At 41.3% G+C, this 27,369-nt stretch overlaps 1 protein-coding gene across 5 annotated transcripts in view; it reads left to right on the forward strand.

Moving 5' to 3' along the window:
• Positions 1-27,369, forward strand: part of dnm1a (dynamin 1a) — a 49,742-nt gene that overhangs the window by 9,870 nt on the left and 12,503 nt on the right. For 2 of the 5 annotated variants that reach the window (XM_018662926.2, XM_018662930.2), the window contains exons 2-15: positions 755-828; positions 1,459-1,608; positions 1,790-1,993; positions 2,298-2,396; positions 3,477-3,637; positions 3,771-3,913; positions 3,992-4,127; positions 6,655-6,722; positions 7,927-8,065; positions 13,687-13,773; positions 14,334-14,404; positions 14,552-14,603; positions 15,551-15,562; positions 17,605-17,718. In XM_018662926.2, coding sequence (XP_018518442.1) covers positions 755-828; positions 1,459-1,608; positions 1,790-1,993; positions 2,298-2,396; positions 3,477-3,637; positions 3,771-3,913; positions 3,992-4,127; positions 6,655-6,722; positions 7,927-8,065; positions 13,687-13,773; positions 14,334-14,404; positions 14,552-14,603; positions 15,551-15,562; positions 17,605-17,718 — 1,510 coding nt within the window. Of the gene's footprint in view, positions 1-754; positions 829-1,458; positions 1,609-1,789; positions 1,994-2,297; positions 2,397-3,476; positions 3,638-3,770; positions 3,914-3,991; positions 4,128-6,654; positions 6,723-7,926; positions 8,066-9,880; positions 10,020-13,686; positions 13,774-14,333; positions 14,405-14,551; positions 14,604-15,550; positions 15,563-17,604; positions 17,719-27,369 lie in introns of all 5 variants that reach the window. The other 3 variants (XM_018662924.2, XM_018662927.2, XM_018662923.2) reach the window with 2 other exon arrangements.

Consider the following 27,369-nt stretch of genomic DNA (forward strand, 5'->3'; position numbering starts at 1 on the left):
TCCATCTTTAATTTCAATGCAGAGCTGCAATGATCAATGATGATTTTATTAGTCAATGGTCAATAGGTAACGTTAATAAAAAATTTTAATACTAATTTCAGTTATTTTTCTGGCAATAGCTTTCAAATATTCTCTGATTAAAAATAGAATAGGCTATTATTGTCACTGTACAGTTAAGTACAACAAAATTGTGGTTTCTCCACGAAGACAAACAGTGCTCTATAGAAGAAAGGTATATACAATAAATATACAAAATGTACACAAATAATAAAAAAATTTACGGGAAATTTCAGACACTAATATTTTTTGTCATTTTTTCCCATTGCACTGGCTTCACTCTCAAAGAGGAGTCCTCTAAGAACGGCACTGCAGTAAATGAAATGAACATTTAGCCTGGTGGTACCGCAGCTGTTGTGCGAGGATTTGTTGTTATTCAGCACTGCACACACACACACACACACACATTCACACTTGCACATGTTCTCTGCTCTTGCCATAGATTTCCTGAGGGAATAATAGTGAAGTCTTCACAAAGCTTCAGGATGCTGATTCACTATCACTGACTCATGTTCTTTTGTCCTCGTGTTGTTTGATGATTCATAGTGTCAATGTTTCATTTTCTGATTTCTTTAAAATTTTTATTTGTATTTACTAACTGTACTTTTGATAGAATCTTGTAGTTCATTCTTCAGTTTTTATTTTAGTCCCTCTACATTGTTTTTAGCTGACTGTTGTTGTCTCTGTTGTGTTACAGGGATTTCCTTCCCCGTGGGTCTGGCATCGTGACTCGTCGTCCTTTGGTTCTGCAGCTGATGAACTGTCCCACAGGTAAAAACATCTCACCTATAAGCATCCACTGAAGCTCTTGTCTTCCAGGTCATGGGATATGTAAGTCAAAACTGAACTTACTGTGGGGTCTCAAAGATCTTTCACTGTTCGTACAAGAGGTTTCATCTCTCATCTGGTTCCTGACATTTAATATCCGTGGGTGATTTGCAGCTTGACGTATTTGTTGTCCTTGAGTTGATGTGACCCTGGGAGCTGTCAAGGTGTGACAACAGACCGTGGAAAATACACATGGTCTGGTTTCACCAAGAGGTTTTTTAAGGGCTATTCTGAAGGCTGTATTTTATCTTGACACCTTGTAAGCCTTATTGTAATTGTAACGGAGAGGAGAAAAATGTCAAAAAAGCACTGTGTCCTCTGTTCTCATAAATTCTGTGGAGGTTTGGTTGAAGCCAGCATCTAGTGGCTGTTAACTGAATTGCATCTCAAGGCACTTCTGGATTGATTTCAGCATTTAGTGTCTTTACAGCCACACATCTGCTACTAGACCTAACCCTCATTTCTGCTTCTTTCCTGATTCCTCTACTGTATGCTTTTCCTGTTTTCTGCTTCTTTGTTCATCACCTTCTATTTTTTATCATTAACATGTTTTCATTTCCCTGTCTCATTCAGAGTATGCAGAGTTCCTCCACTGTAAGGGCAAAAAGTTCACAGATTTCGATGAGGTCCGGCAGGAGATTGAGGCAGAGACTGACCGCATCACCGGGGCCAACAAGGGCATCTCCCCTGTGCCCATCAACCTGCGGGTGTATTCCCCTCATGGTGAGGCTGATAAAACTCTATTCCCACACAGATACTAGTCTGGTGTGACTGTCATGTTGTTTTATGGTTGTATCTGACAGGAAAATGTACGTTATTAAAATCTTCAATGGCACTCCCCAAACCTCTCATTTGGCAACAGTGCTTTCTCTCAGCTCTCGTCTTCCTTTTTTTCTCCTCACAGTGCTGAACCTGACCCTGGTGGATCTGCCGGGGATGACCAAGGTGCCTGTGGGCGACCAACCTGCAGACATCGAGTTCCAGATCAGAGAAATGCTGATGCAGTTTGTCACCAAGGAGAACTGCCTGATGCTGGCTGTCTCCCCAGCCAACTCTGATCTGGCCAACTCTGACGCTTTAAAGATTGCCAAAGAGGTCGACCCCCAGGGTAAGATAATTCATACTTTTACTCCACTATATTGCTATATTGCTGCATCCAAAATATATAAAGTGTGTCTATTTACAGATTAAACTACCAAAAAGTAATTAAAGACAATCAAATTAGCTGCTTACACCTCAACACATCAATCATAATTATCCTTAGAATAATACATCAAATAATACACTCTGAAGGCACCATTCTACATTCTACAATTTTCAGTTTAGTGTTCACTTAAGTTTTCAGGATTGGTGTGTGCAGTTGCTAAATTATTTTGTTGTGTGTGTGTGTGTGTCTTTGTGTCTTCATGTAGGTATGAGGACCATTGGTGTGATCACCAAGCTGGACCTGATGGACGAGGGGACAGATGCTAGAGAAATCCTGGAGAACAAACTGCTTCCACTCAGGAGGGGTGAGCACACACACACACACACTACCTCTTTTCTGCTTCAGGGCTCTCAGTGACACACTGTTTCCCTCTTGTGGTAGTAAGGCAGTCCTACTCAAAGCTGTTCAAGTCTCCAACCACTGAAAAAAAACTGAAGAAGGAAAAGAGGGAGGGACAGACGATATAATAAAACAGTACAGAGTGAAAAATCAAAGGAGAAGCAGAAAGGTAGAAGAGAAGAAGAGTTGGGGAGGAAAAGCAGGGAAGGGGGCAAAGACAGAAAAAACACTAACTTGGAAAAGAGCTTGCATGTATCTTGCGGGCTGCCCTTTATTGCAATGTGCTGATGTGGTGCTTTTCTTTTCCATTTGCACTTGGTTAAGACCCAGGCATGTGCTTTTGAATATTTTCCATGTCCTTTGTTTTTTCTATGTTTTTTTCCCCCTCTCTTCTTCTCCCTCTCCCCGTCTCTTTCTCTCTGTCTTTAATGCCGTGGATGTTCACATTTACAAGGCTGCTGGCTCACAGTTGCATTAGTTATAGAGCATGAAACAGCCTTTAACTGAGTGATGCATGAGAAAACTTAACTGGAGGTGAAATGGGATCTGTGTGACCCGAACTCTCCTGCTCGTTTCTCCTTTTTCTTTTTCCCTTTCGGTCTTAAAAAACTTGGACACACACACATGCAGACATTTATTCATGTAATTCCCTCTTCTTTCCTGTGTTCCCCCCACCCCTCCATTCATCCTTCATCTATATTCTTTCCTTCAATCCCATGTCTCTTAAAATGTGGTTTTTGCACAGCTAAACATTATTAAACACTGTTTTTAAGTGCTGGAGGGCTCTCATTGTGGGTTTGGCTGTTCAAACTCGGCTCATATGTAGCAAATAAGAGTCCAGCACAATCCCAGTTTGCTCTAATACGAGACCATGCTATCTTTCAGTCAAATTGCGAGTCAGGCCACAAGCATTGAGTCTGTTCTAGTCTGCTCTGTGCAAATTCCAGGAAGTGATAAAAAAGAGTTGGATCTGGTTTTCTGCTAATCTCACAGTGGTTCAGACTGTACTGTAAAAATCTGTGTGACTCTCGTCTCTTGTGTCCAGGTTACATCGGTGTGGTGAACAGGAGCCAGAAGGACATAGATGGAAAGAAGGATATTAATGCTGCTATGGCTGCTGAGAGGAAGTTCTTTCTCTCCCATCCTGCGTATAGACACCTGGCAGACCGTATGGGTACTCCCTACCTCCAGAAAATCCTCAATCAGGTGTGTTAAAAGAGCATTAACGACAGAGTGAGAGCATCTGTAGCACATCCATTCATAGGTCATGTGTTTATTCCTGCAACACCAGGTCTAATTCAGACTCATTCTGTCTAACTCTGACCTTTGAACCACACAGCAACTGACCAACCACATCCGCGACACCCTGCCAGGTCTGCGAGCCAAGCTTCAGAGTCAGCTTCTTTCCATAGAGAAGGAGGTGGAGGAGTACAAGAACTTCAGACCTGACGATCCATCTCGCAAGACCAAGGCTCTCCTCCAGTGAGTAGACAGACAGATATACGACTATAGACCCAGGTTTACAGATTTATTCATATCTGTGTCTCTGCCTCCATGCAGGATGGTGCAGCAGTTCTCTGTGGATTTTGAGAAGTGCATAGAGGGCTCTGGGGACCAGATTGACACGGCGGAGCTGTCAGGTGGTGCGAGGATCAATCGCATCTTCCATGAACGCTTCCCCTTTGAACTGGTCAAGGTGTGTGAATGCCAGACTGTTTCTGTGTGTGATTTAAATGTTTCGTTGTCCCCGACTGAAATCTAGGAAGGGTTTGTATTACAGTATAATCAGGACAACCAAAAGTTAGATTTTGAACTTTGAGAATCACAATACATCACTAAGCACTACTCAGTTTGCAAAAAAAAAAAAAAGGGAAAAGGGAGGACTCTGTATTTTATCATCTTGAACAAATTGCAGAAATTAGCATTTGATTTTGCCCAACACCTGCGCACTGCTGTATACATATATTCCTGGACACTTACAGTAATCAACATTTTTAATTTGTTCAATATTTTGGTTTATGTTTACCTACAGAATGACATTCACATCAGCCTCAGCTGTACTTTGTGTTTGGTGCTAATTAGCAAATGTTTGCATGCTAACGTACTAAACTTAAATGCTGAATAAAATAAACATAATGCTTGCTAACCATCAGCACGTTAGCATTGTCAGTGTGTGCACGTTAGCATGCTTAAGTCAGCATTTAGTGTAAAGTTCTGCTGTGTCTCAGAGCTGCTTTTGAGGCTGTAGACTCGTAGTCGTATTAACACTCTCAGTTCATTTCAGTGAAGTTTTATTAGCATTAGATATTTTGATAGAATACCATTCCTAAAGAATAAGTAAATGATGCTAAAAATGTAGCAATGAATAGCACATGCATGAAACAGCTGATAGTGAAGTGAGAAAATTAGAAAAAGAAAGAGAGAAAATTCTGTATTGTATTAAAATAATGAAGAGAGAAAAAAAGTCCTACATGAAAGCCTATATTGCTGTATGACAAGTATCCCCCTTAGTCTCTTTACATCATTACGTTTGTCATCCTCACCATCCTTTCCCAGCCTCAGAAGGAGAGTAGTCCTCCCTCAGGACTCTCATTCTGGGCTTTCTGATTCAAGCGCTCCCCTGTCTTCCCTCCCCACTTTGACAGCTACCTCCCCCATTGCTGTGTCTTCACCCGCACTTCCCCCGACCTCATCCTCTTCACCGTTTCTCCCACTCCATCACCATATGTGTCCTTGTTTCATCCCTCCCCCTCATCCTTTCTGTCCACCTTTCACATTATCATTATCCGGAGCCTGTCCTCCCTCAATCCACCTTCTCCGACCTCTGCCTCCCTAAGCCTTTTACCTCAACCCACCCTCCTTTTACATATTTGAACCTTTTTCATTTTCTCTCTCAGTCAGCCGTTACCCTTCCCTTCCTTCCTCTCCTTCCTTTCATCCATCCCCCTCTTCTTTGTCCTCTCTCGCCCTCCCTCTGAGGATATAAAACTTACTGTCTGTGACTGAGGCCGCAGAAAAATGCCCTGTCGGTTTCCCACCGAGAAGACAGAGCAGGTTGCTTCCTAACCAGAAGCTTGGCTCGTAACACAGAAAGCCCCCAGTGTCTGCCAGATGCATTAGAAGTCAGTTCATCATTATGTTTTATGTGTTTATAATGCATGCTTCAAAGGAAATGTGAAAAAGAGTGGTGCATTTCTGTACATAAAAATGCTATACTTTGTATTAAAAACAGATTGTACAAGAATACAGTGGATCAGCTTATACATCCCATGTCTAATGTTACAGTGGGTTAGGCTGAACGTGTGAGTCAAATCTGCTGGGGGAAAAGTATGATAAATGTTTTCAAAATAAAAGCAGCAGAGAAAAAAACAGTTCCCAACATTTTCAGCTTGAAACAAAGTCCCATAATCCCATTGTGGCCCTTAAGGTCAGTCATGTTTAGTTGAGGAGGTCAACATTATTCAGCTATTCACAAGAAGAATTAAATATAATTTAGTGTATCAGACCTGATACATTTGCTCTGTTGCTGAAAGGTTAATAACACTCTCAATCGCTCACTATGAAGCTGTAGCAAGAATAAGGTTAGCGTAGCTTAGCATAAAGACTGGTAACAGAGGGAAACAAGTATCTTGGTTGTGTCCAAAATAAGAAAATCTAATCTGATTAAAAAACAAAAACAACAACAAAACCCACAATAGCCTGTTTTATTACAGCAGTTTATGTGCTGGACTATTTCCTTGCCAGGGACAGTGACTCTGTGACGTCTCAGCTGGTTGCCCTCATGGTGACATCAAGACTCCAGGATGTCACTGAAAATAGCTCAGCACTCAACTCCCCTTAAAACCACACCTTTTATGTTTTTAGTTTTTGAACAGGTTGAATAAATGACATGTGATGTGCTAATCTGTAAAATGTAGAGATGTTGGTAGGTGGACTGTTCCTTTAATCGTCTTTCGTCACATAATCCCTCAGATTATGTGATTCCCAAAAAAAATGGCAACACTAACCCCCAGGGTTGGGAAGCACTGGTCTAATCAGTAAGTAATGTGTGCTGAATGTGTATCATACTGAAAATAACAATCAAAGAAGGCATTTTATGAGCTGTCATGGTACTTGGAAATCTGTAAAGAAAATAAAGAGCGGATAAAACAAAAGAGAGAGTGATCTATGAATCTGAGTGTATATACTTAATCATTCCTGTTGTCTCTGTTTTATATTTTCAGATGGAGTTTGATGAGAAGGAGCTCCGCAAGGAGATCAGCTACGCCATCAAGAACATTCATGGCATCAGGCACGTCTGCCCTCCATCTCTCCCCTCCATCCTTACCCTTCCTCTTCACCTTCTTCTATCACTCCATCTCAGTCACCTCTGCTGCATCTAACTGCCTCTGCCTATCTAATCACCAAGACCTCTAGATTTAGATCGAGAGCTCTGTTGAATACTAATGGCAGCAGTACACTTAAGGGAAATATGGGATTAGATAGGTGACCACTACTGCTGGCGTCATTCTTCTGGCCTTTTCATGTGCATTTTGGCTGTTGGTCTTTGTGGTTGGTGAAATCCTGCACTTTTGGTTGCTTAACCTCCCTCTGATACACTTTTTAAAAATATAGTCATTGATATAACAGAATTAACATTTGACTAAAATATACTGTAACTGTATAAGGCACAGTATCAGAATTTAATGAGTTTGTTTGCTCACTGATCTTAAAGCTGGTTGCTAAAATACAAGCTAGATATTTGGCAGGATGTTACTAGGTAAGAGCTAGATTAATATATAGTCATACATGTGCTGGATTTTTTGGGTGGGACATTCATATTGTTATTACCGGGGTCCAGTGCACACTTCTAAAGTTGCCAGGTTTTCTTGTGCTAAGTTTGAGCTGGGAAAGAGTTTTTACAGAGGCAGCCCCTTTTAAAAACAAACAGTAGCCTGGATGTGATGATGGACACTTCGCAAAAGAAAAAGGGAGTTTTTGTTTGAACAGGAATTCACCTTTTAAAGTTTATTTGTAGTCAGTTTGAACCATGTTTTGGTTCATTTTACATCTGACTTAAGGGACTAGAATGAAGTAACAAAACCATTTTTTACAGACATGTATTTTCCACTGTCATGGTATTTTGGGTTCTTGAGTACATGTACTGTTACAGCAATTGTGCTTATAATAAATCTTGCTGTAACATATTAACTCTTAACAACTTCTGAGGGAAAATGACTGGATATTTGCTGCAGAAATTTCCAAATTAAGTAGAGGTAACTTGATATTGCTTGTCGGTTTCCAGCTGTTTTCATAGCTCCATTCTGTTTCCCTCTCTCTGTCTCATTTGTGTCCGTTTATGTTTTTTGGGGGGAAAGCTCAGAAATGGGGGGTAATTCTTTACAATTAACAACTCTTCTTTTTGCCCAACCCTCCTCCCTCTTTCTTTTTCTCTCCACCATCCTCTTCTTTTTTTTCTGTTTGGCTCTGTGGCTGGTTCTCTCTCTGCCGGGCAGAACTGGCCTCTTCACCCCGGACATGGCTTTTGAGACCATTGTGAAAAGGCAGATTGGGAAGATTAAAGAGCCTTGCACCAAATGTGTGGACATGGTCATATCTGAGCTAGTCAATACAGTTAGGCAGTGTACCAAGAAGGTAAAAAAAATAGCACTTGGATAGCACTTTTTTTGGTTTGTTTTCAACCCTCACCTGCAAAGTCCCTCCGTTGTTCACTCCCTTTTACTGTAACCACCTGGCTCTCTCCAGCCCTCGCTGTGAGGGGGACACCTGGAGTGGCAGGGTGGGCTGCGGTATACCTGCCTGCCTGCCTGCCTATCGCTTCAGACAGGTTTTGGCTGGACAGGCTGGCAGTCGTAGAAAGCTGTGCTGGAAAAAAAAAGTGTGGAGGCTGAGCTGTCATCAAAATATGGTTGCCAAATTAGATCCTTCATTCATCACAATTAAACGGTGACTTTAGGATGCTACTCACAGTTACACTTTGTAAATGGTTTTTCAAAAAAACTGACTTATTTTGTCTTTTTCTGAAGTGTTCCTGTGGCTGTTTCACCACCATCCACACATGCTTTTAATTTTTTTAATTTGTGCATTGCATTGTGGGACGATAGAGTCCATCAACATTACACTAAAAAAAGAAAAGAAAAAAATCAAGCTTATTTTTTCAGAAAGTCTGCATTCTGATTTTTTCGGACACAAAACCTGCTCAGAATTAATGTGCTGTATCGAATTGGGACACAGCTGACTACAGTGCTACTGCTGTTTAAACACAGACATTTTCATTTTTTGCAGCTTTGAGTTGTTCCAAAAATCTATTGCTTTTACTACACATGCTGATGCTTATGTTTAAATTGAAGTTGTTCAATCTTGAGCTTTTTTCTGTTTCTCTACAGATTTTATTGTAGAGATTTTGTACTTTTGCTTGAAGTTTTCTTCTTACTGTAGTTCTGTTTCAGATATATCTGAGTCAATGACGTTGTCCTCTTAAAGAACCTTGAGAGAAAAATCTCTTCCCACCTTTGCTTGTACACTAATTCGTACACGTGTTGGAAAATAATGTGTCAATCACTCAAAATACCTGGCAGCCATATTGGATGATCTCAGCGTTCAGACTTCCTTGTGTGTGAGACCGCAGCTGTGCACCTGCGGCAGACAGGAGCCACGATGATTATGTTTTAATTGCTCCTCAACAGGCCCCGGGGGCCGCACTCCCAGCAGCAGAGGGCCTTGAGTGAGGCCAAGAGAAAGAGGCAGCAACCCTTATCCAAAATTGATTCACTGTGACCAAACAATTTCAACAGCGGTTGGACTGCAACAACCTGGAGGCCCCAGGATCATAAATGTTATGATAAGGGTCCCGCTGGAAGTGAGAGGAGAGGGAGGGATGGGTGGAGGAAGGGTCAAAACCAGGCAGGAATCAGGGCGTCCTGGCTGAGCGTCGGGGTGCACAGCTGCGGTCTTGCGGTGCGTCGCTTGGAGTTTTTTGGCTGGTGGAGTTGTGGAGGCTGGGAGCTCTCTCTATTTCTTTCTTTCTCTCTCTCACTCTCTCTCCTCTCTCTGTGCTCTTCATTGATAGAGAGAGACTCCAGTACTGCCCTGTTTCAGAATGGCTTCAGGGGAAACCAAATGTCTCACTTGCATTTTCTTCCTTCTGTGCTGTTTATCCTCCCCAAACCCCACACCTCTCTCTGTCTTTTTAATCTTCAATCTGTTGTTTCTTCTGTTCCATCTCCATTTTTTTTACCTACCTCATCTGTGTATTGTCCCTTTCCTTCCCCATCTGTTTTATTTAATTTGTCTCACCCCATCACTTTCTTCCATCTGTCTCTCTCCACTTACACCTCTTCATGCGGTGTTTCTTACTGCTTCGTACTTCTCCTCTCTCTCCACCTTGTTTTTCTCTCCTTTCTTTTTATTTTCACTCCTCTCTCCCATGCCGCCTGCCTATCCCTACAGGACGGGGCTGTTCACCCCTGACCTGGCCTTTGAGGCCATAGTGAAAAAGCAGATCCAAAAGCTGAAGGAGCCCTCACTGAAGTGTATAGATATGGTAGTGAGCGAACTCACCTCCACCATTCGAAAGTGTAGTCTAAAGGTAAAAAGAGAACCAAGCCACTTTCACTTACCTCTGTTAAACGCACAGGTAGGGGTAGACCGATGGCTGGACATTTTTTTCAGAAACAAAACCAGGCCTGAACGGCTTCACTGTAGTAAGTATTTAAAAAAAAAAAAAAAAAAAATTAAGAGTGACAGAGATTTAGATATTTAATTAGATATGAGAGTTACATGTAATCTTTTGTTTTAAATCTTGGGAAAAGGATTTTCTTTTTAATTAATGTGGAACTGCATGTTTATTGATTTATAGTAAAGTAGGTGCTATGATTTTACATAAATAACATAAATATGAACAATGCATCCTCAAAGCAGCAATAAGCAACAAGATATTGTTTGCTTATAGAGCCAAATTTAATGAAATTATTCATGACAAATTTTAGTTAAAGTTTGCTCTCATTGACTGCACCTAAAAACTGTAAACCAAACCATAAATGTTGACTTTAATACTGTACAAAATGTAATTAGGATTTTTTACTACTACACTTTATACTACTATATTATACTTTATGTATAATACTTTATACATCCCATAAAGATACTGCTTAACCACAAGCTATATCATAGATCATAGCTACATCTATGATATAGCTCTGTGATGCTATGTCTTAGATGTATTCTAGAAACTGGATACCTGTGAAAATAGCTTGCCTGGGACACAAGCCAAAAAAAGTGTTCTAGCTTCCTGATTTCCTGCATTGTACAACCAGTTACACATCTACACATTCCTGTCCAGACCATGTAGTTTGGATCAGGATGACATCACGCAAATAAATCAATAACTCTTCTAGGCTCAGGGAAAGTTTCACAAATGTAAAATCTCCATGGATTAAAAATAATAATAGAAAGTTCATTTCATAACAGAAAGTGTAAAAACCAATCCTGTTTGTAGTTGATAATTCTGACCTCAATAAATGCCCAAAAATTGTTTTGAAAAAAGAAACTGAATTTTAAAAAATGTAGGTTTCATGCACACTAATAACAGGTATATAGCAGAAAAGAGTAAATACACATTTCCTCAAACATATGTAATCAACTTTAGCCAGCAGATATCGGTCTGTCCTTACTCCAAATTTTTTAGTATAACCATATAACCTGCATTTTGATTAAAATTTATTTGTCATTTGTCTTCTGTCAGTTATTGGCCTTAAATTGATAATTTAACAAGCTGCATGTTAGATCTTTTTTTTTTTTTTTTTTTTTCATATTTGACCTCATGATGTCTAAAAATCCTTTGATTTAATTTGGTCAAAATCTTATTTTATTTGTGTCTTTGTCAGTATGGTTTAATATAGTGGAGTGACTGATTGTGTAGTTCCACTCACTGACTAATTGACATACTTCGAGCATCTCTTTCTTTTTCTTCGTTCTCTCCATCCTGTCGTCGTCTAACCCTTTGAGCCGGCTGCTTCTTCCCAAAGCAAATTACCAAAAGAAAGCGTGACCTCCTTTGGATTTCTCTTCTCTGTCACACTTATCTTGATTTCACTTTCAGAGACATACTGTATTTAAAGATACTGTATTATAATATACAGTGTTTGGGAAAATCCACAAAGGGGTCAGTTTGAAGTCTTCCTCCACCCCCTTCCTCTCCCATCCCTCCCTATATCCCTGCTCCTTCGCATTGCATGTCCGTCTGAATCAATGTGAGTGTCTCTGCCTGCAGCCTTTTTTTGGGGAAAAAAAAAAAAAAAAAAGTTTCTCTCTCCTGTCAGTGTTGTGTTTCTGTGTCAATTTTTAAGACACCGAACACTTGAGCAGATTTCAGCAGCCTTTGTCTGCCTTCAAGTTGCAATGCACCTTTCCAGTAGCACAAATTATGTTTCTTTCAGTTGCTTTGATATTAATTACATCCACTTTTTGTTTTTGTTTTTTTGTAAATCATCATCTTTCATGGATTTCACAGTTTTCTACTGCTGAATGTGATTTGAATTCACAGTGTGAAAACCATGAAATGCTCCTCATCAGATCAGTTAACAGTGTTTCCATTGACAATGGGACGATGGTGACATTGTTAATTACAGCTGCCATCTACGAGTCTTCCCTCACTGCTTACCAAGTTGAAAACGTTTCCTAAAATTCAAAAGTATTACTTGACTATCAACAAGTTAAATTGAACAATATTCTTGTTTGTGTTCTTAAAAAACAAATTTGGAGTTGTTCTTACACAGTGTGCTGCAGTACTAATGTTTTGAAAACTGAACATACTCTGTATAAAAATATTAGAAGTGTGGCATTAACAACAATTTTGAACAAAGGAATGTAACTCTCTCATAACGTATTATGAATAGCTGCAAATAAATTTAGCATAAATTCAAAATACCTATGAACTGTAAACTGGCACAAATGTTAGTTACTGTTGCTATGCCTAAACTGCACATATGCAGTTTATACTGATAACAGTGGCAGATTTAGCAATTGAAATCATAGTAATTGTTTTGAAACAGTGGGTCTTCCATTTCACACAGAAGCAAACAAAAACAAGCCTCTGTTTAGTTTTTGTCAGCAACTGCTAGCATATTTACAGCTCTAGCTAACTGAGCTAACAAAAAGTCCGTGTCAAGCTCTGTTTGTAAGTACGTAAAATGGTGTTAAATATGATGCTATACTGTAATGCATTCACATCCCTTAACAGTTCACGTAGAAAACTGTAACCGTAGCCTCATATCAATTAATGTGGTTAGCTTAATGATGTGGTCCGTCGCTTGGAAGGTAATGCTAGGTTACTGCTGAAGCTAGTAAGCTAGTTAGTTGGGCATGCTAACGTTTGGGGCTAACATTCAAACCTGACAAAAACACTCAATTTCTTTTGCGGTTGCTCTTGTGTTTTTGGTTTCATAAAAGCATTTAAAAGAGACCCGACCATCCAACCTTTTTGTATCCTGAGTGTCTTGCACGCATAATCTCTTTGACACATTTGACAACACAAGTTTCAATGTCAGCAATTTGATATTCATCCTAACATTGAGACCCATTATTACAAAGCATTTGTTTGTTATTGGTATCTCCTGCTGTGTGAGGAGAGTCCTACTGATATCCACTCACTCCCAAAACCATTTGACAGACCTGAAAGATGCATTGTAACTTGCAAGAAAACAGCGTATATTTTTCTGACTTGCCCTGTGATTTTTGCTTTTGATTTTTTTCCTTTCCTCACACTTCTCCAAATGTGTTTGTGTCACATTGGAGGCCCACCAATGTCTGCGTTCGTGGGTTTGCAATGAGCTCATGGAAAAAGACCCACAGTGTGCTGGGAAAAGGAAGCTTTTCTGCCAGGAACATTGTTTATTCTGTGCTTGTGTGGTAATATCACAGACTTTGCACTACTCTTTTGCATTTGTTCGATGTTGGCAACAAATAGACGTTTTGCACATAAAATCCAGTCTAACACAAATCCATCCGCTGGTCATGATGTGCCGAGACTAGAGCTGAGTCTGGGATAAACTACTCGCAACATGTTTAATTGTGTTTCTGTAATGTATTTTGTTGTATTGGTGGAACTGTGTGTTGTGGCTCAGCGAGATGAGTAATTTTGTGGTTTACTGAAGCTTGTATGTAGATTTTGTGACAGCGTGTGTGTTGGCATGTTGTGTTGTATTTGTTTTTTGTTTTGTTTTTTGCCACCTACCTACTATTCTCTGTGGTCACAGCTGGCTCAGTATCCCATGCTGAGAGAGGAGATGGAGAGAATCGTCACCCAGCACATCAGGGATCGAGAAAACCGCACCAAGGCCCAGGTAACACACACAAAGCAGATACATGGTTTTTTTAAAAAAAAAAGGAAACAAAGAGTGGTGGTGCAGAGGGGATTTGATTTGCATAGAATAATGATGAACTAATACATTTTTACTTAGTTATACTTCCCCCGACTATAATGTAATTCATTATGGATGTTATAGTTAATGATTTATCTTACAATTGTTGAAATAAAACACTTTATCTCAACCCGGGCCTGGATCCAAATACACTTAACCCCGCAGTCCAATTCGTTTGATTAGTGTGAGCACCCACTGCCCACAACCATGTGAAATTGTAGTACCTGTGTACGGTTTGCATCAGGTGTGAAAACTATTTTTAACAAAACACGAAAGTGGACTGGCACTTCAAATGCACTGTGTAGCGTAATCTTCCTCTTCTTCATGCTTATTGGGCGCATACCACCACCTACTGTACCGGAGTGTGTAGATATGCCAATGTACTCAGGCCCAGAATAACAATAATATGCATAGCCTATAGACAACACCAGTTTTTAATGAGATGTCTTAATTTTTCTACATGTTTTACTCTCTCTATTCAGGTGTTGCTGTTGATAGACATTGAGTTGTCCTACATGAACACCAACCATGAGGACTTTATTGGATTTGCCAAGTGAGTCACTGTTTTTCTTCCCCAGTTTAGAGAATTCACTGTAAATACAGAGCAACTGTAATTGCTTATTGTTTACATATTCATCAGTTCATGTATACAGTATGTGCTGATGTATTTTTTTAATTTACTTTAATGCTTTTTGTGCAGTGCTCAGCAAAGGATCAACCAAATGAACAAGAAGAAGGCAGCTGGCAACCAGGTACTTTGATGACCAACATACAGACATGTCCACAGTAGACTGTCGCTGTTACAGTACAAAGATGTGTCATTTTCTTCAGGTTATAATCTGCAGGAGCATGATTCCCACATTGAATTCATCCAAGCATGTTCCTTCTGTTGGACAGAAACATGACATCTGAGCCTCATGCAGTCTTCCCCCAAGGCTTTATTCTGGTAGCACTTAGCTCTCTGTTTTATCCATGCTAAATGTAGCACAGCCATATAGTATCTTGTTACCCTGGGCAACAGTCCATAACCTACACAATGCAGCTCTTAAAGTATACACATTGCAAACAGTAATGGACAACAGTTGTTGAATCTTGAAGCTTGATTCTTGTGTCATGTTGGTGAAAGTCATGTTGGTGTCAAAACAGACTGAGGCCTGTTGCAAAATATCATGCGTGATAGTTCTCATGGTTTAGAGCGGCAACAATCATAGTGTTAGTATCAATAGAAAAGAAAGCATAGAGAGCAAGTACCTCTGCCAAGCTTGCACAATCCTCAAAATCTGTCATCTGTCAAGCATGACTTTTTTCATTCAAGTAAGTGCAGTATTTAATGAGAAAATAGCAAAAGTGTTTTAAAAATTACTCACAGTGTTAAGAAATCCTGGATGTGCACCAAAAACCAATCAGCTGTCCCATCATCTGTCTCTAGCCAATAACCAAACAATAAATTAACTGGATAATAATAACAAAAAAATGCTTTTGCATGATTTGTATTCTGCATTTCGAAGAATTTTCGAGATTTTACTGTAGCTCCTCTTCTACTTTTCGCATATTTTAATTTTATTCTTTTTATTTTCTTCAGCTCTTCTCTCTTTCATTTTCTCATCATCTTGTTGACTCTTGTTTCTTCTTAGTGATCTCTCTTTTTGCTGTGTCTCTTCCCTTTTTCCTTCCTCTCTCTGTGGCTTTTCTGCTTCAGGATGAAATCATGGTGAGTAGTGTGTGCGAATATTTGGAGTGTGTGTGTGTGTGTGTGTGATTCTGTGCATGTCTGCAGGTAGGCTGTCATGCATTTGTGCTCATGTTTTTACGCTTTGCATACATTAGGATTATGTGTGTATATATGTTTGAACTATGTCTTTGATAGTGGACTCATGAGTGTGAGTGTGTGGTTGCGTATGAAATGAGCTTCAACTGCCCGTAGATGGGCAGGTGGCTGTGGTGGGGATGCTTGGCTGCTTCTCTTTCCTCTCTTTTTCAGCTGTGTCCTCCCTGCAGACACATACTTACACTCTCTTGCATACACACACACACACACTTACGCTACAGGATGATAAATGTACTGTAAAATACTATCCTTCAGAGAGGATGAGAGAGCTAAATCAAGATTCACTTCCCTGTTATATAATGGTCCTGTGTTAATGTCGCAGGCATCTTCCAGTGTTATAGAAAGGTTCAGTTTGGAGATGCTCATTGTGGCTTCAACAGTGAGGTCAGTTGGCAGTAAAGAGACGCCCCCCAGCAGTAGTTTGAACTAGATAAAGAGATAGTTGCTTATGTTCTTTAAAAGTGAAGATGAGAGGAACCTCGTCTCTTTTCCTATCTCTTCCCACTGCATCCAGAATAGCAGCAGAAAGCCAGGGGAGATAAGGACCTGCGGTATGGCATACATATGTCACCTCCATGGTTATCAGTTGTCATAACAACCACCCAGATTGGGGTCACAGGTCAGGGCCACATTGTAAACACAGTGGTGATCTTCACTTCCTGTTTATAGATGGTCGTAGTTGATCCTCTAAGACCTCACAGCTTCTGTTCTCCACTGAGCTGATTTAACACTTGCCTCCTTTAAAACTCAATGAAAATGATGGACTTATCATTAAACGTGGTAATGGAAAACTCCAGTTCTCTCTCTCTAGTTTATCCTTTAAATAATGCTGGATCCACTGGTGCAAATGCATGATGGGTAGTGGAGTTTTGCTCAAACCAACAAAACTTTATCTTTGATTTGAGTACAGATCTCAATAAATTTACATGAAATGGTGCACCCATAAACATATTTTATCTTTGAATATTTCTCTCAGTACTAGTATATTTCTCAACAGGTGAAAATCTTAAATGATTAGTCTGTTAATATTCTATATTTTCCTTGTGGATGTATCACAGAAAAATATAGAGGTATTGACACTGTTGCACCAGGCAACGTGTCCCTTTATTTCCATGAACACACACACTGTAGATTATTTTGAGTCCAGCTCATTTACACTGTCCTGGTGGTGTAAGTACTCAGTATCTACAGTGCATTTTTGTAAATCATCATGCCTTTTTTAAAATGAAATGTAGCAACCAGGAAGTTATTTGATGAATCCTCCCTCCTTAAGTGTAATCACTCTACCTTTTCTATTTGAAAAGCACATACAGTAGAAAACAGTCCAGGCTCATGCATTTCACTGCATGGTTTTTAAAAAGGTTTGATATTAACTATTCTTGTTGTAGCCCCCTTAAGTCCCTCGCCCCCACCCTGCTTGCTGACCCCCTTGCTGCCGTCCCAGCAGCCAGCTGGTACTTGACCAAACCTTGTGTATCTGGCCTTTACTAAATGCGCTGCGTTGGCGTAGCTTTGTAACGTTCTCTCCACATTCTCATTCAGCCTGAAAGAGGAGTTAACGATCGGTACAAGGTAAATAACTCGTGCTCCACGTACGTACTGTTTGTGTCCATAGTTTCTGTTTGGTGGAGAGAATGAAATACAAGAGAAGAGAGTGGGAGGAGTGTGTTTAGTTGTGTAGGTGAGCGCCAACCTACTGTTGTTTGTGGCGGTTGCTTCTTATCTCCACTAGAAGCAGTGTCATTACATTTTACTGTGCTGCTGCATACATGTTAGTGTAGGTACGTATGTGTGATACGTACACAAGCTGACAGATGTGACGTTAGGTTTGTGAAATGTATGTGGGAAATAGAGGGAGGGTGACTTTTGCCTGCTGGGTGTTATTTATCATCTTTTTTCCTTTTTCTGTGTGTACATCTTCTCAGGTGATCAGGAAGGGCTGGCTGACCATCAACAACATCGGTATCATGAAGGGAGGAGCCAAGGAGTACTGGTTTGTCCTCACCGCAGAGTCTCTGTCTTGGTACAAGGACGATGAGGTGAGATGGCTTCTACGCACAGTCCAACATATGTGATGTTTTAATGTCTGTCTGCACTGAGCTGCAGAGGCTTGATGTGATTTGTCCGTCACATCGTCAATGCTTCATTAAAACTGATGAGTGGCATTTGTTTCTCTGCTTTGCAGTGTTATCTAAAGAACAATGCAGCATAAAGGATTGGTAAAAAAAAATATGATAGCGTTCAAAAAAACTTAAGCATTTGACTTGAGCTTTAAATTATTGGAATATAAAGCAGATCGCAATTGATTGTGAATTTCTGATATCAAAATTTAAAAATCTGATAATGATATATTGCCCTTTTGGCTGGACCGGCCGTCGCTTTAAAGTAATTTGGCAGTTTCTATATGTCATCAGGGAGTGTTTTGTCTGCCCTGCTCCGATAATCTCAGCTCCGGTGTCGGGTGTTAGGTGCATAGTTCTGCTTACCTGGCAAAAACCACATACCTGTCGTTGAAATGTGCACAGCTAAAGCACAAACTGCCAGTTATATGGGAAGCTAACACTGGTTGATGATGCTCTTAGCAGCCCAACAGGAGAGGAATTCCGCAGTGTGGTAGGATTTCATAATTTCGACACGTTCCATACACAGTACAGCCATATATGAAGTTTTTACCTAATCTTGTTTCATTTCTTTATCATACATAATATAAAAACATTGGCCTTTAATTTGGTTATTAAAGAGTTGTGACCGAGGCATACAGTATGTAGTTACCGAGACATTTTACAGTTGAAAAATAAAATAGTCAGTACCCTCTGGTGGACAAATTATGTAATAGCAACATTGTCTCTATAGTACCAGAAATATACAATGTCTTTTGAATACTAAAGACTTTTACAGTTATCTGCTGACATATGTTGATAACCATTTTTCTGTGATAAGCTTTTATCAGTAAAATCTGCTTGCCTATTTATTAATTATGCTCTCACTCAAAATTTGACAAGACTAGGTTTTTTTTTTTTTAATTAGATGAAAAACCTGGTTGAATTTTAGAGCCACCTAAAAATCATTTTCTGGTGAATTTAGGGTTTAATAGAAAGCAGCAAAAGCACAATCATCACTAGAAAACCAATGGCATGTTTAAAAAAAAAAACTAATTTCAAGCTGATTTTGCAACCCCTGTGATTTTCAGTTGCATATTGAAATGGCAATAAGCTCAGCTAAGTGTTGCGTAATCTTGTCATCTGACTAATACTTTGTGGTGCAGTGGGACATTACATTTTAGTGCAAGAGTGATGTGTCTGCGTCTTCACTGCATGACTTGAGACATCATCACCTGTGTCTGCATCACCCAGAAACTATGCATCTAATTGTAACAACAACACTTGGATCAAATTTTCCAACAAATTACAATACCAGGAGAATTACTGTATTTCAGTTGGATCTGAGTGTTTTATTCTCCTCAAGCTTTCCCCAAGTTTCTTTTCCACTTTCTGGTCCAAAAGTCATTCCAGCTCATCCCACTGGCAAATATGACTGTTGGTCAAGTTCAGTGGTTGTCCTCTGCATACTGAAATGATTTGACCCGACGTGCTTTGTTACTGGGCCGACTGGTCAAAGCGGTGTCCCATGATTCTTTGCAGAACTATTAGGAGGTAGCCACAGTCTTGCTGTCTCCAGGCCTTAGCCACAGCCGCTCTGCTCGCTGACATAAGGCTGTGTATGTGTGTGTGTGTGTGCGTGTGTGTGCGTGCTGTGTGTGTGTAGCATTGAGAAGGCCCTTTCCAAAGAGTCAGGACCCCCCAGCATGTCAGACACCGAAGCTGGCATACACATGTGCATACCAGAGCCCCCTGCCCTGCCCTGTTCCCAGTTACACACACACACACACACACACACACACACACAAGCTGCTTCTAATAAACTTACTTCATTTCAAAGAAGGGGCACAGAGTGAGAGAGGGACTGGATTGCAGGGGAGGAGAGGGGAGGAGGTAGGGGTGTCTCTCGTTAGCTGGTTAGCAGCAGGAGTAACAAGGACCATGTGAAGGGAGAGAAAGTAGGGAAAGGAGGGGGGAAGGCAGAGAAGTGGAGGAGGAGGAGAGAGAGTTGGTGCGGACTTTTATATCCTCCCTTCTTACTTCTTTCCTCCCCACTTTTCCCATTCCGCCTTCATACATTCTCAAACGCTCACCCCAAAACCAGAAGAAACTCCTTCTTCATCCTCCTCTCCCCTCATCCATCTGTCCACTCTCTTTCCGTCTCAGTCCTTCCCTGTCACCCTCTTGTTCTCCTTCGTCCCCTCCCTCCCTCTCCATCTCTCCCTCCCCGCTTGTACTGTATATTTATTCGAACATGGAAAAATGAGGCCCAAAACCAACACACCGGTGCTGGTGTTAAAGCTCAGTGCCAAGTCTGAAGGGTACCACAGCACTGTGAAAAGAAAAGAACAGGAAAATGAGAAAGAAAAAAAAAGAGAAACTTTCCATAATTTTTTCTATCCAAGCTGAATATTTTTATGTAGTCCAGTTGCACACACGCGCACACACTAGAGGTTAGAGTACTCGTGAGGGCTTATACTCACATGTGCACCTGGGCGGATACTCGCCAAAATACACACAGTTCATAAAGAGCTGAAAACAGTTTTCTGTTTAGATTAATGGCACAAAAAAATGTTATTTTAAAAAAAGGTATCACTGCCTGCAGAGAAAAACAGCTTTTGTGTATCTTTTTTTGCAGTTTCATACAGACACACTGACATGCTTCTTTACGCTAAGTCACAAAACAGCGCAGCGCCATTTTATTGGCTGCCTCTCGTCATGGGGAAAACCCTTGCTGTAATCTGGCAACACACACACGCACATACATGCACCTACCCACACACACACACACACTCACAGAAACACACACCCACCCCCAGACACTAATAATAACTTTCAGCCCAACTGGTGGTGCCAGGATGTTTTGGTTAGTGTGCGTCTGTGTATGTGTGTGTGTGTGTGTGTATAAATGTGTGTGTGTGTTTCTAGAAACCTTCTGGTCTGTATTACCACAGGACATGCCAATTCTTTGAATCAGGCTAAAAGCTTCCCCAAAGCAGGGAGAAAAAGAGAGGGAGCGAGATGTAAATGGAAATAAAAACTGGTTGAAAAGAAAACAAAAATGTGCTTTAAAAAGAACCACACGGCTGTGATGTTATAGATTCTCAGCACATGTGATATTCATATATTCTTATAATCAGATTTATACGTTTATGAATCTCCCGTTGACAATGGCAGACAAAGATAGCTAAATGGCAGTCCTTCAGTGGCTGTACGATGTATTTTCTTTGGGTGCCCTTTTGGCTCTACGAGTGTGTGTGTGTGTGTGTGTGTGTGTGTGTGTGTGTGTGTGTGTGTCTGCCCGGGTTTCCCTGCTCCTGCTGTAAAGCTGCCAGAAAGCCAGACTCGCCTGGTGATCCCAGCTGTAAACATCCTGGGGGGAAACAGCAGACTGCTGCTTTAAAGGCACTCACCAGAAACACGCCTGCTATATGGTCTGTGTGTGTGCGATACTGTGTGTGTGTGTGCGTGTGTGTGTGTGTGTGTGTGTGTGCCCTTCTGCTGTGTATGTGCATGCACTTCTGTGTGGGTGTGTGTTTGTGTGCATGTTCCTGGGGCAGCAACTAAATAAAAACTTTTGTGCATGGTGGCAGAGCTCTAAATGGAAACAGGTTGGTTTGCGGTCTTCATTCCTGCAGACGATGCTCTGTGATGGGACACCGTGTGAACGTATCTGCCCTCTACTTTGCTTTTGTGTATAAGGAGTTCAAAAAGTTGATTCGCTCTATCAAAGACACCGCAGCGAAGAGTTAGAAAAGAAAACACGATGGAAAACGAGACAGGGGGTCTAGCTAAACTCGTAACGTTTCACATGATGTCACCTACAAACACTAAAGCCGCAAAAACAATTTTCTGTCCTTTTTTTGGGAGAGCTATTCAAAGACTGGCGAACAGACAATGACAGAGTGGCTGCTCTTTCAACATTTTTGTATGGTGGCTTCCTGCCTCTCTGCACATTACATGGTCATTTGAGGTAAAGCAGCCGCAAGCTGATGCAGGGAAGGCAGAGACGTAATTGTACATTTTGGTCAAGAGAGCAGTGTGACGCTGGGGGTTTACTGTGTGTTTTACTTATCTTTTTGGGTAAGTGTTCATTTTTCTCTTGCGGTTTAACCTTTTATGGTTTCAGTTCTCGTTTAGACCGTTTGGGTTTTGTAGAAAAATAAACAACAATATGTTGAGAATGCCATGCAACCACCACATCTCCCTTTGTTAACTTTATATTTGTATGATTCTGTAATTCGATGTGGGATTTCCCATTTTGTCGACTGTTTGCGTAATTCCTTTGACTCTTTAATGGCTATGTAAGCTGCTTGAGAAAAGAAAAAAAAAAGAAACATTGTCAGATACAAGCATCTTTATTTCAAACTATTTCAAACTATTTTTTTACAGTTTTATCAGATTTCACTTTTAGTTCAATGACAAATAAAGAAAGACAAAAAACGACATAAAGCAAGACAAACCATAACACATCACTTTATAGCCAGTTTTTTTTTTTTTTTTAAAGCTTTAGGACTTATGTATCCGTATTTCATAAATCCATGCCAGATGAGGGCCAGGCCTCTGTGGTGGGGCCTTTTGGGTGCTTTATTTAGGCTCATGCCTGGGCTTGTCCAGATGGACGAGGGGTGGTGCTGCGTGTTCCCACAGCCTGATGTGCTGTGCCTGCTGGATGCCCTCTGGAGCGCTGTGCCTCTTTCTCTCTGTTTCTCTCTTTTTGTGTCTTCGAGTTGTCCCGTGCTTCCCCGGCCAGCCTAACCAATGTGCAGACTACTGTACAACCACTACTTCCTGAACAGGTAGTCTGAACACTGGGCAGGCGGGCTGGGTGTCTGAAGGATGCTGTGGAGATGCCGTCAGATTCATCCACACACACACACACACACCAAACTGTACTCACTGTGAATCCTGTATTGGCCTCTTGAGTCCAGCTCCTCCTCAGACTCTCATAGTCTGACTCCTGCAAAGTGCTGATCAGGCTGATTGAGTGGAGCTGGAGGAGAAGCAGCGTGCGAGGGATGGATGGATGAGGGGGGCCTGCAGGGAGGTGGTGGAGGGGGAGGAGGAGGAGGAGGTGGAGAGGTTAGACAGAGGTGATAGCCACTGATTGGCAGATTCAATGACATTCCCTCCTGTTTCCTGCTGGGAGAAGCAGCATTCCACACCGAGCTCTGGAGGGAAAACACGGAAAACTATTTTGGTTTTACCAGAAAACATGTTGGAGAGTAATTCATTTAATAAATCTGATGATTTATTCGGTTGATTCTGTGTATTGTCAGGAGTATTATTGGTTGGATCTGTCTGGTTAGAGGTTTCTTTGTTGAGAAAAAGTGCCATTTCTAGGTGTGTTTACAGATACAGAGACAAGCACACAAGGTCATACCCCATTTATCTCAGATTTACACAGCATAAGCGGTGTTTGCCCCCACTGACCCCCAGGCATAAAAATAAATAAATAAAAGCCAGGATGTTAAACAGTTAAAAAAACTGATAAGATGAAGCTGTCATTAGGTTAAAGACACTGATAAGTCTGTGCTCTTGGTTCCAAGCTATTAACTTATCAGTGAATAGTTGCGGTCAGCTGAGCTGATGCTAAATCACAGCCAAGTCTGACCCAACACCTCCCACTAAAACACTTTAACCTTTCGTCTCCTTGACACATGCCAGAATAAATACCTCCCTGCGGATGGAATACCTGTGACTGGAAGGATCGGCTCTCTTTTCTTCACATCTTTACCGTCTTGAATGATCTCTCTCCCTCTCAGCTGTTATTGGTCTTGTCTCCCTCTTGGCTAGTTACCGCCAGTTCATCTCCCGACGTCCTTTCGTCCAACACTGTCACGCCGTCGATGAGGCAAAACCTGGCGTTCAGATGCTGCTTCTGCGCCTTTTGGATTTGTCCTCTGAAGTTTCCCAAAGTGAAAAAAATTGAAGGGGAAAAAAAGGGCGCCCCGGTAGCGAGCAAGGTGGACCGGCTGGAGGCTCAACGTGGCAAAGCACTGGCCACCAAGTTTCCCCTTCGAGAGACAGAAGGAGAAAAAGGAACGAGAGAGAGAGAGGAGATATGGAGGGAGAAGGAGGAGGAGCTCGCCGGCCCCCCATTTTTCCTTTCCTCTCTCCTCTCTTCTTCTTCTTCCTCTCTCCCCTCCCTCTGTCTGGCTTTCCACCCCCCCCACTCTCTCTCTCTGTCCCCCTCTTTCTTTCTTCTCTCACTGACTTTTTGGGAGAAAGTGGAAGGTCAAAGGTGAACAGGAAGTGAGACGCATTCATTTGGCATGTGCGTTGTAAAGTTTGGAAAGGGAGTGAAGGATTGGCTGCCGAGGGAGGGAACTTTTTTTCTTTTTTTTTTTAGTGGAAGCGTATGTGGGCAGATGGGAGGACGTCTGCGTCTGTGCGCTCACGTGGAGGCATATAAGTGTTCCGCAAAAGCGTCTGCATGTTGCTTCCCTTTCCATCCAACGTATGTGGGTCTCTGCTTATGGTACATGTGAGCGTATATGTGGTTTCTGAGTGATGGATATGTGTGTAGGAGTGGGGCTGGATGAGAGCACAGGCTCCATGGTCTTTGTAGCGAGGGCAGGAATGTCGGCGTTTTCTTGGCAAGCGGGAGGAAGCCTTGTAATAACTCCAGATGTGCAGCCCTGTGGTCTCCATCTCTCTCTTGCTCCCTCTGTTTTTACTTCTAAAGCTGATTTCCTCTCCCTGTCCGACTCGAATAAAGAGCCCTTTATGCAGCTCTGCAGCCTTCCCAACACACACACACACACACACACACACACACACACACACACACACACACACATACACACACACGGAGGGGGGATGCTGGTTGAAGGGGTGACATACTACTGTTAAATCAGAACCAGAGCAAAAGTTGTAGTGTGTGTGTGTGTGTGTGTGTGTGTGTGTGTGTGTGTGTGTGGACCAGGAGGAGAAGTCCGTGTGATTCACAGTTAAGACATACTGTAGTCAAAAGTTTGCCTCCTTCACCTTCGTTTCACACACCCACACACACACTTGTGTTTAGGTTTCATTCCTCTGGCAGACAGGAGTAATCAATGCTAGTGCTTCCAGGTGTGTGTGTGCCTGTGTCTATGAAACTGTGTATGTGTGTGTGTGTATGTGTGTGTGCGTGCAGAGGTGGCCAAGACCGTGTGTTTGTTTTAGCTATGGTTTCTGAGCCCCGACCTGAGCTCCAAATCAAAGCAGGCATGATCTCGGGAGAGACGAGTCAGCAGTACTGGCCGGGATGGAGGGATGCGGGGTGGTGGTGGTGGGGAGTGAGAGAAACGGAGAGGAAAAATGGGGATGAAGAGAGGGAAGAAGAGCTTAAAAATGTAGGGGGCGAAAAAGGGGGTGAAATGATGCCCGTGCAGGGAACAGGGAAGTTTCAAGAAAAATCGACAAACGTATCCGTGAAACACGCCAGAGCAGAGAGTGACATAAATCAGTCCTCGTTGGATTATTGTTGCAGTTAAGTTTCGGGTTCAGGGATTGGAAGGAGCGAATTTTAATGGGTGGGTGGGGGAAGCGCTGCGGTCGCACCAACATTGTTTCCACTGTTTGGATGACCAGGCAGGCAGCTTCCTTTTCAAACTCTTACTCAGAAAAGCCAGAAATACTGAGAAAGTATGCACACACACACACACACACACACACACACAAGTGTAATGTGTGATTCCACGCTATTCTGTCCTGTCATGAAACACTGCTGGTTAATATTCTCGTGAAAAACCTCAAGTTTCAGACTGCCTTTTGTATCTTGATATTGCATTAAATCGAACTTCTCTGTCAGTTCATGTGGGTGTAATTGTAGCTTTTGTGTGTTTGCATCAGTGTGGCGAGGCCTAGCTTGTGAACACCACTCTGTAGATTTATTTGAGAGTGTGTCTTAACACACTAGCCAAACCCATGAGGGTTGCTCCAACATGCGATCCCTTGTATTTCATGAGAAATACAGCAGTCAGCTGTGTTCCAGTGAACTCTCACAACTAGTTTTCTAAATAGTTTATGAGATAGCATGTCAAACAGCTATTATTCTTGCTGGATAACACGAATGTGAACCGCGTAACAGCTTGGTTTTATTTTCTTGCTCCCTTGTAATATCATGTCATTATTATTTCTCTGCTGAAATGAGAAACCAAGAAACTGTCTGACATGTTTCAACTATTGTCCAAAAAGATAGCGGTGTGGTCAAAGTGTAAGAAATGAGATATCCATTTTGGGAAATTTGCTTATCCCCTTTCTGGCAGAGGTGCATGAGAACATTCACATCATTCTCTTATTTGTGTGCTAAATATAAGGCTATAGCTGGTTAGCTTAGCTTGGTATAAAGACTGGAAACAGGGGAAACAGTTAGCCTGGCCCCTTTAGCATTTCTAAAGCTCACTAATGAACACGTTGTGTCTTTTTTTTTTGTTTAATTCATGCAAAAAACCAAAGTGTAAGAGAGAGAGGAAAGCATGAATGTAGCAAAGATGGGAGAACTTTTTGAAGAAAACTAAAAGATTTAATGGAGAAAGTGATGGAAAAAATGGTACCAATTGTCCCAAAACCAGTAATGAGTAAATTACTGACTCTCACTGTAAAAGAAAATGTTAGAAAACCGGGTTAGAGATTGTAAAAGAGAAGCAAGAGCTGAGTGATGACCGCAGCGTGTCAGAGGGAGCCGAGGAGGTACACAGGCTGGTTTGTGGATAATTCAAAGTTTATCCTGCCTGACTGATGAGATAAACGAGCAATGTATGTTTTTCTTTCTGTAAATTATCATTTTCACCCTGATTGTTCCCTGCATGTCCAGAACATAGTGTCAGTACAAAAATCATTAGAGAAACAAAGTCCGGGATTAGACCCAAACAGACTGATAAAAAGAAACCACACTGGTGTGCACTTAATGTCTTTTGGCATGTTGTATACTGTGTGTGTGTGTGTATGTGTGTGTGTGTGTGTGTGTGTGAGACAGTGTTGAAATTTTGTTACTTGCATGTGAGACTCATATATCGCCACTTTGTATATAATTAAGTTTATGGCAACTTTATACTTTTTGTTATATCTTGTGTTATTTTTTATATTTTGTGTCAGTGATTGACTTTTTCATGATTTCATGAATGAAATGAGATACAATCTGAATCTTTAACCTTGACATAAGTGAGAGATTTTGATTGAGTTTTACAGACTAAATTTACTGTATAACGTATAAAAAAAAAAGAAAGAAAAGAAAAACCTCCTCCACCCTTGGAGCGGCCCACCATTGACACAATCATGCCATAAAAATCACTCAGTTCAAACACTCCCTGTGTGTAATATGTGTTCGAGTTTGAGTTAGAAGTGCAAATTTTATATTCTGGCAGTTCATGTTACTATAAAAAGTACTGCGGCAGTTAATGTAGGTCTCACTGTATTTGGATTACGCAGTGTTGATGATCAAGAGGCTGTTATGTGTCAGGAAAACAGGATTTGGTTCAGATTGGGAAAGGATGAGACCGGTATTTGGGTTACCAGAGTGCAGCAAGTAGTCACTCCACGTCATCTGGTAGTTAAGTGCAGTATTTTCTGTTGAAATAAAGTTTTATGAAGTAGGGATTCCCTTCA

The sequence above is a fragment of the Lates calcarifer genome, linkage group LG9, assembly GCF_001640805.2.
Source record: "Lates calcarifer isolate ASB-BC8 linkage group LG9, TLL_Latcal_v3, whole genome shotgun sequence".
Classification (NCBI taxonomy): Eukaryota; Metazoa; Chordata; class Actinopteri; family Centropomidae; genus Lates; species Lates calcarifer.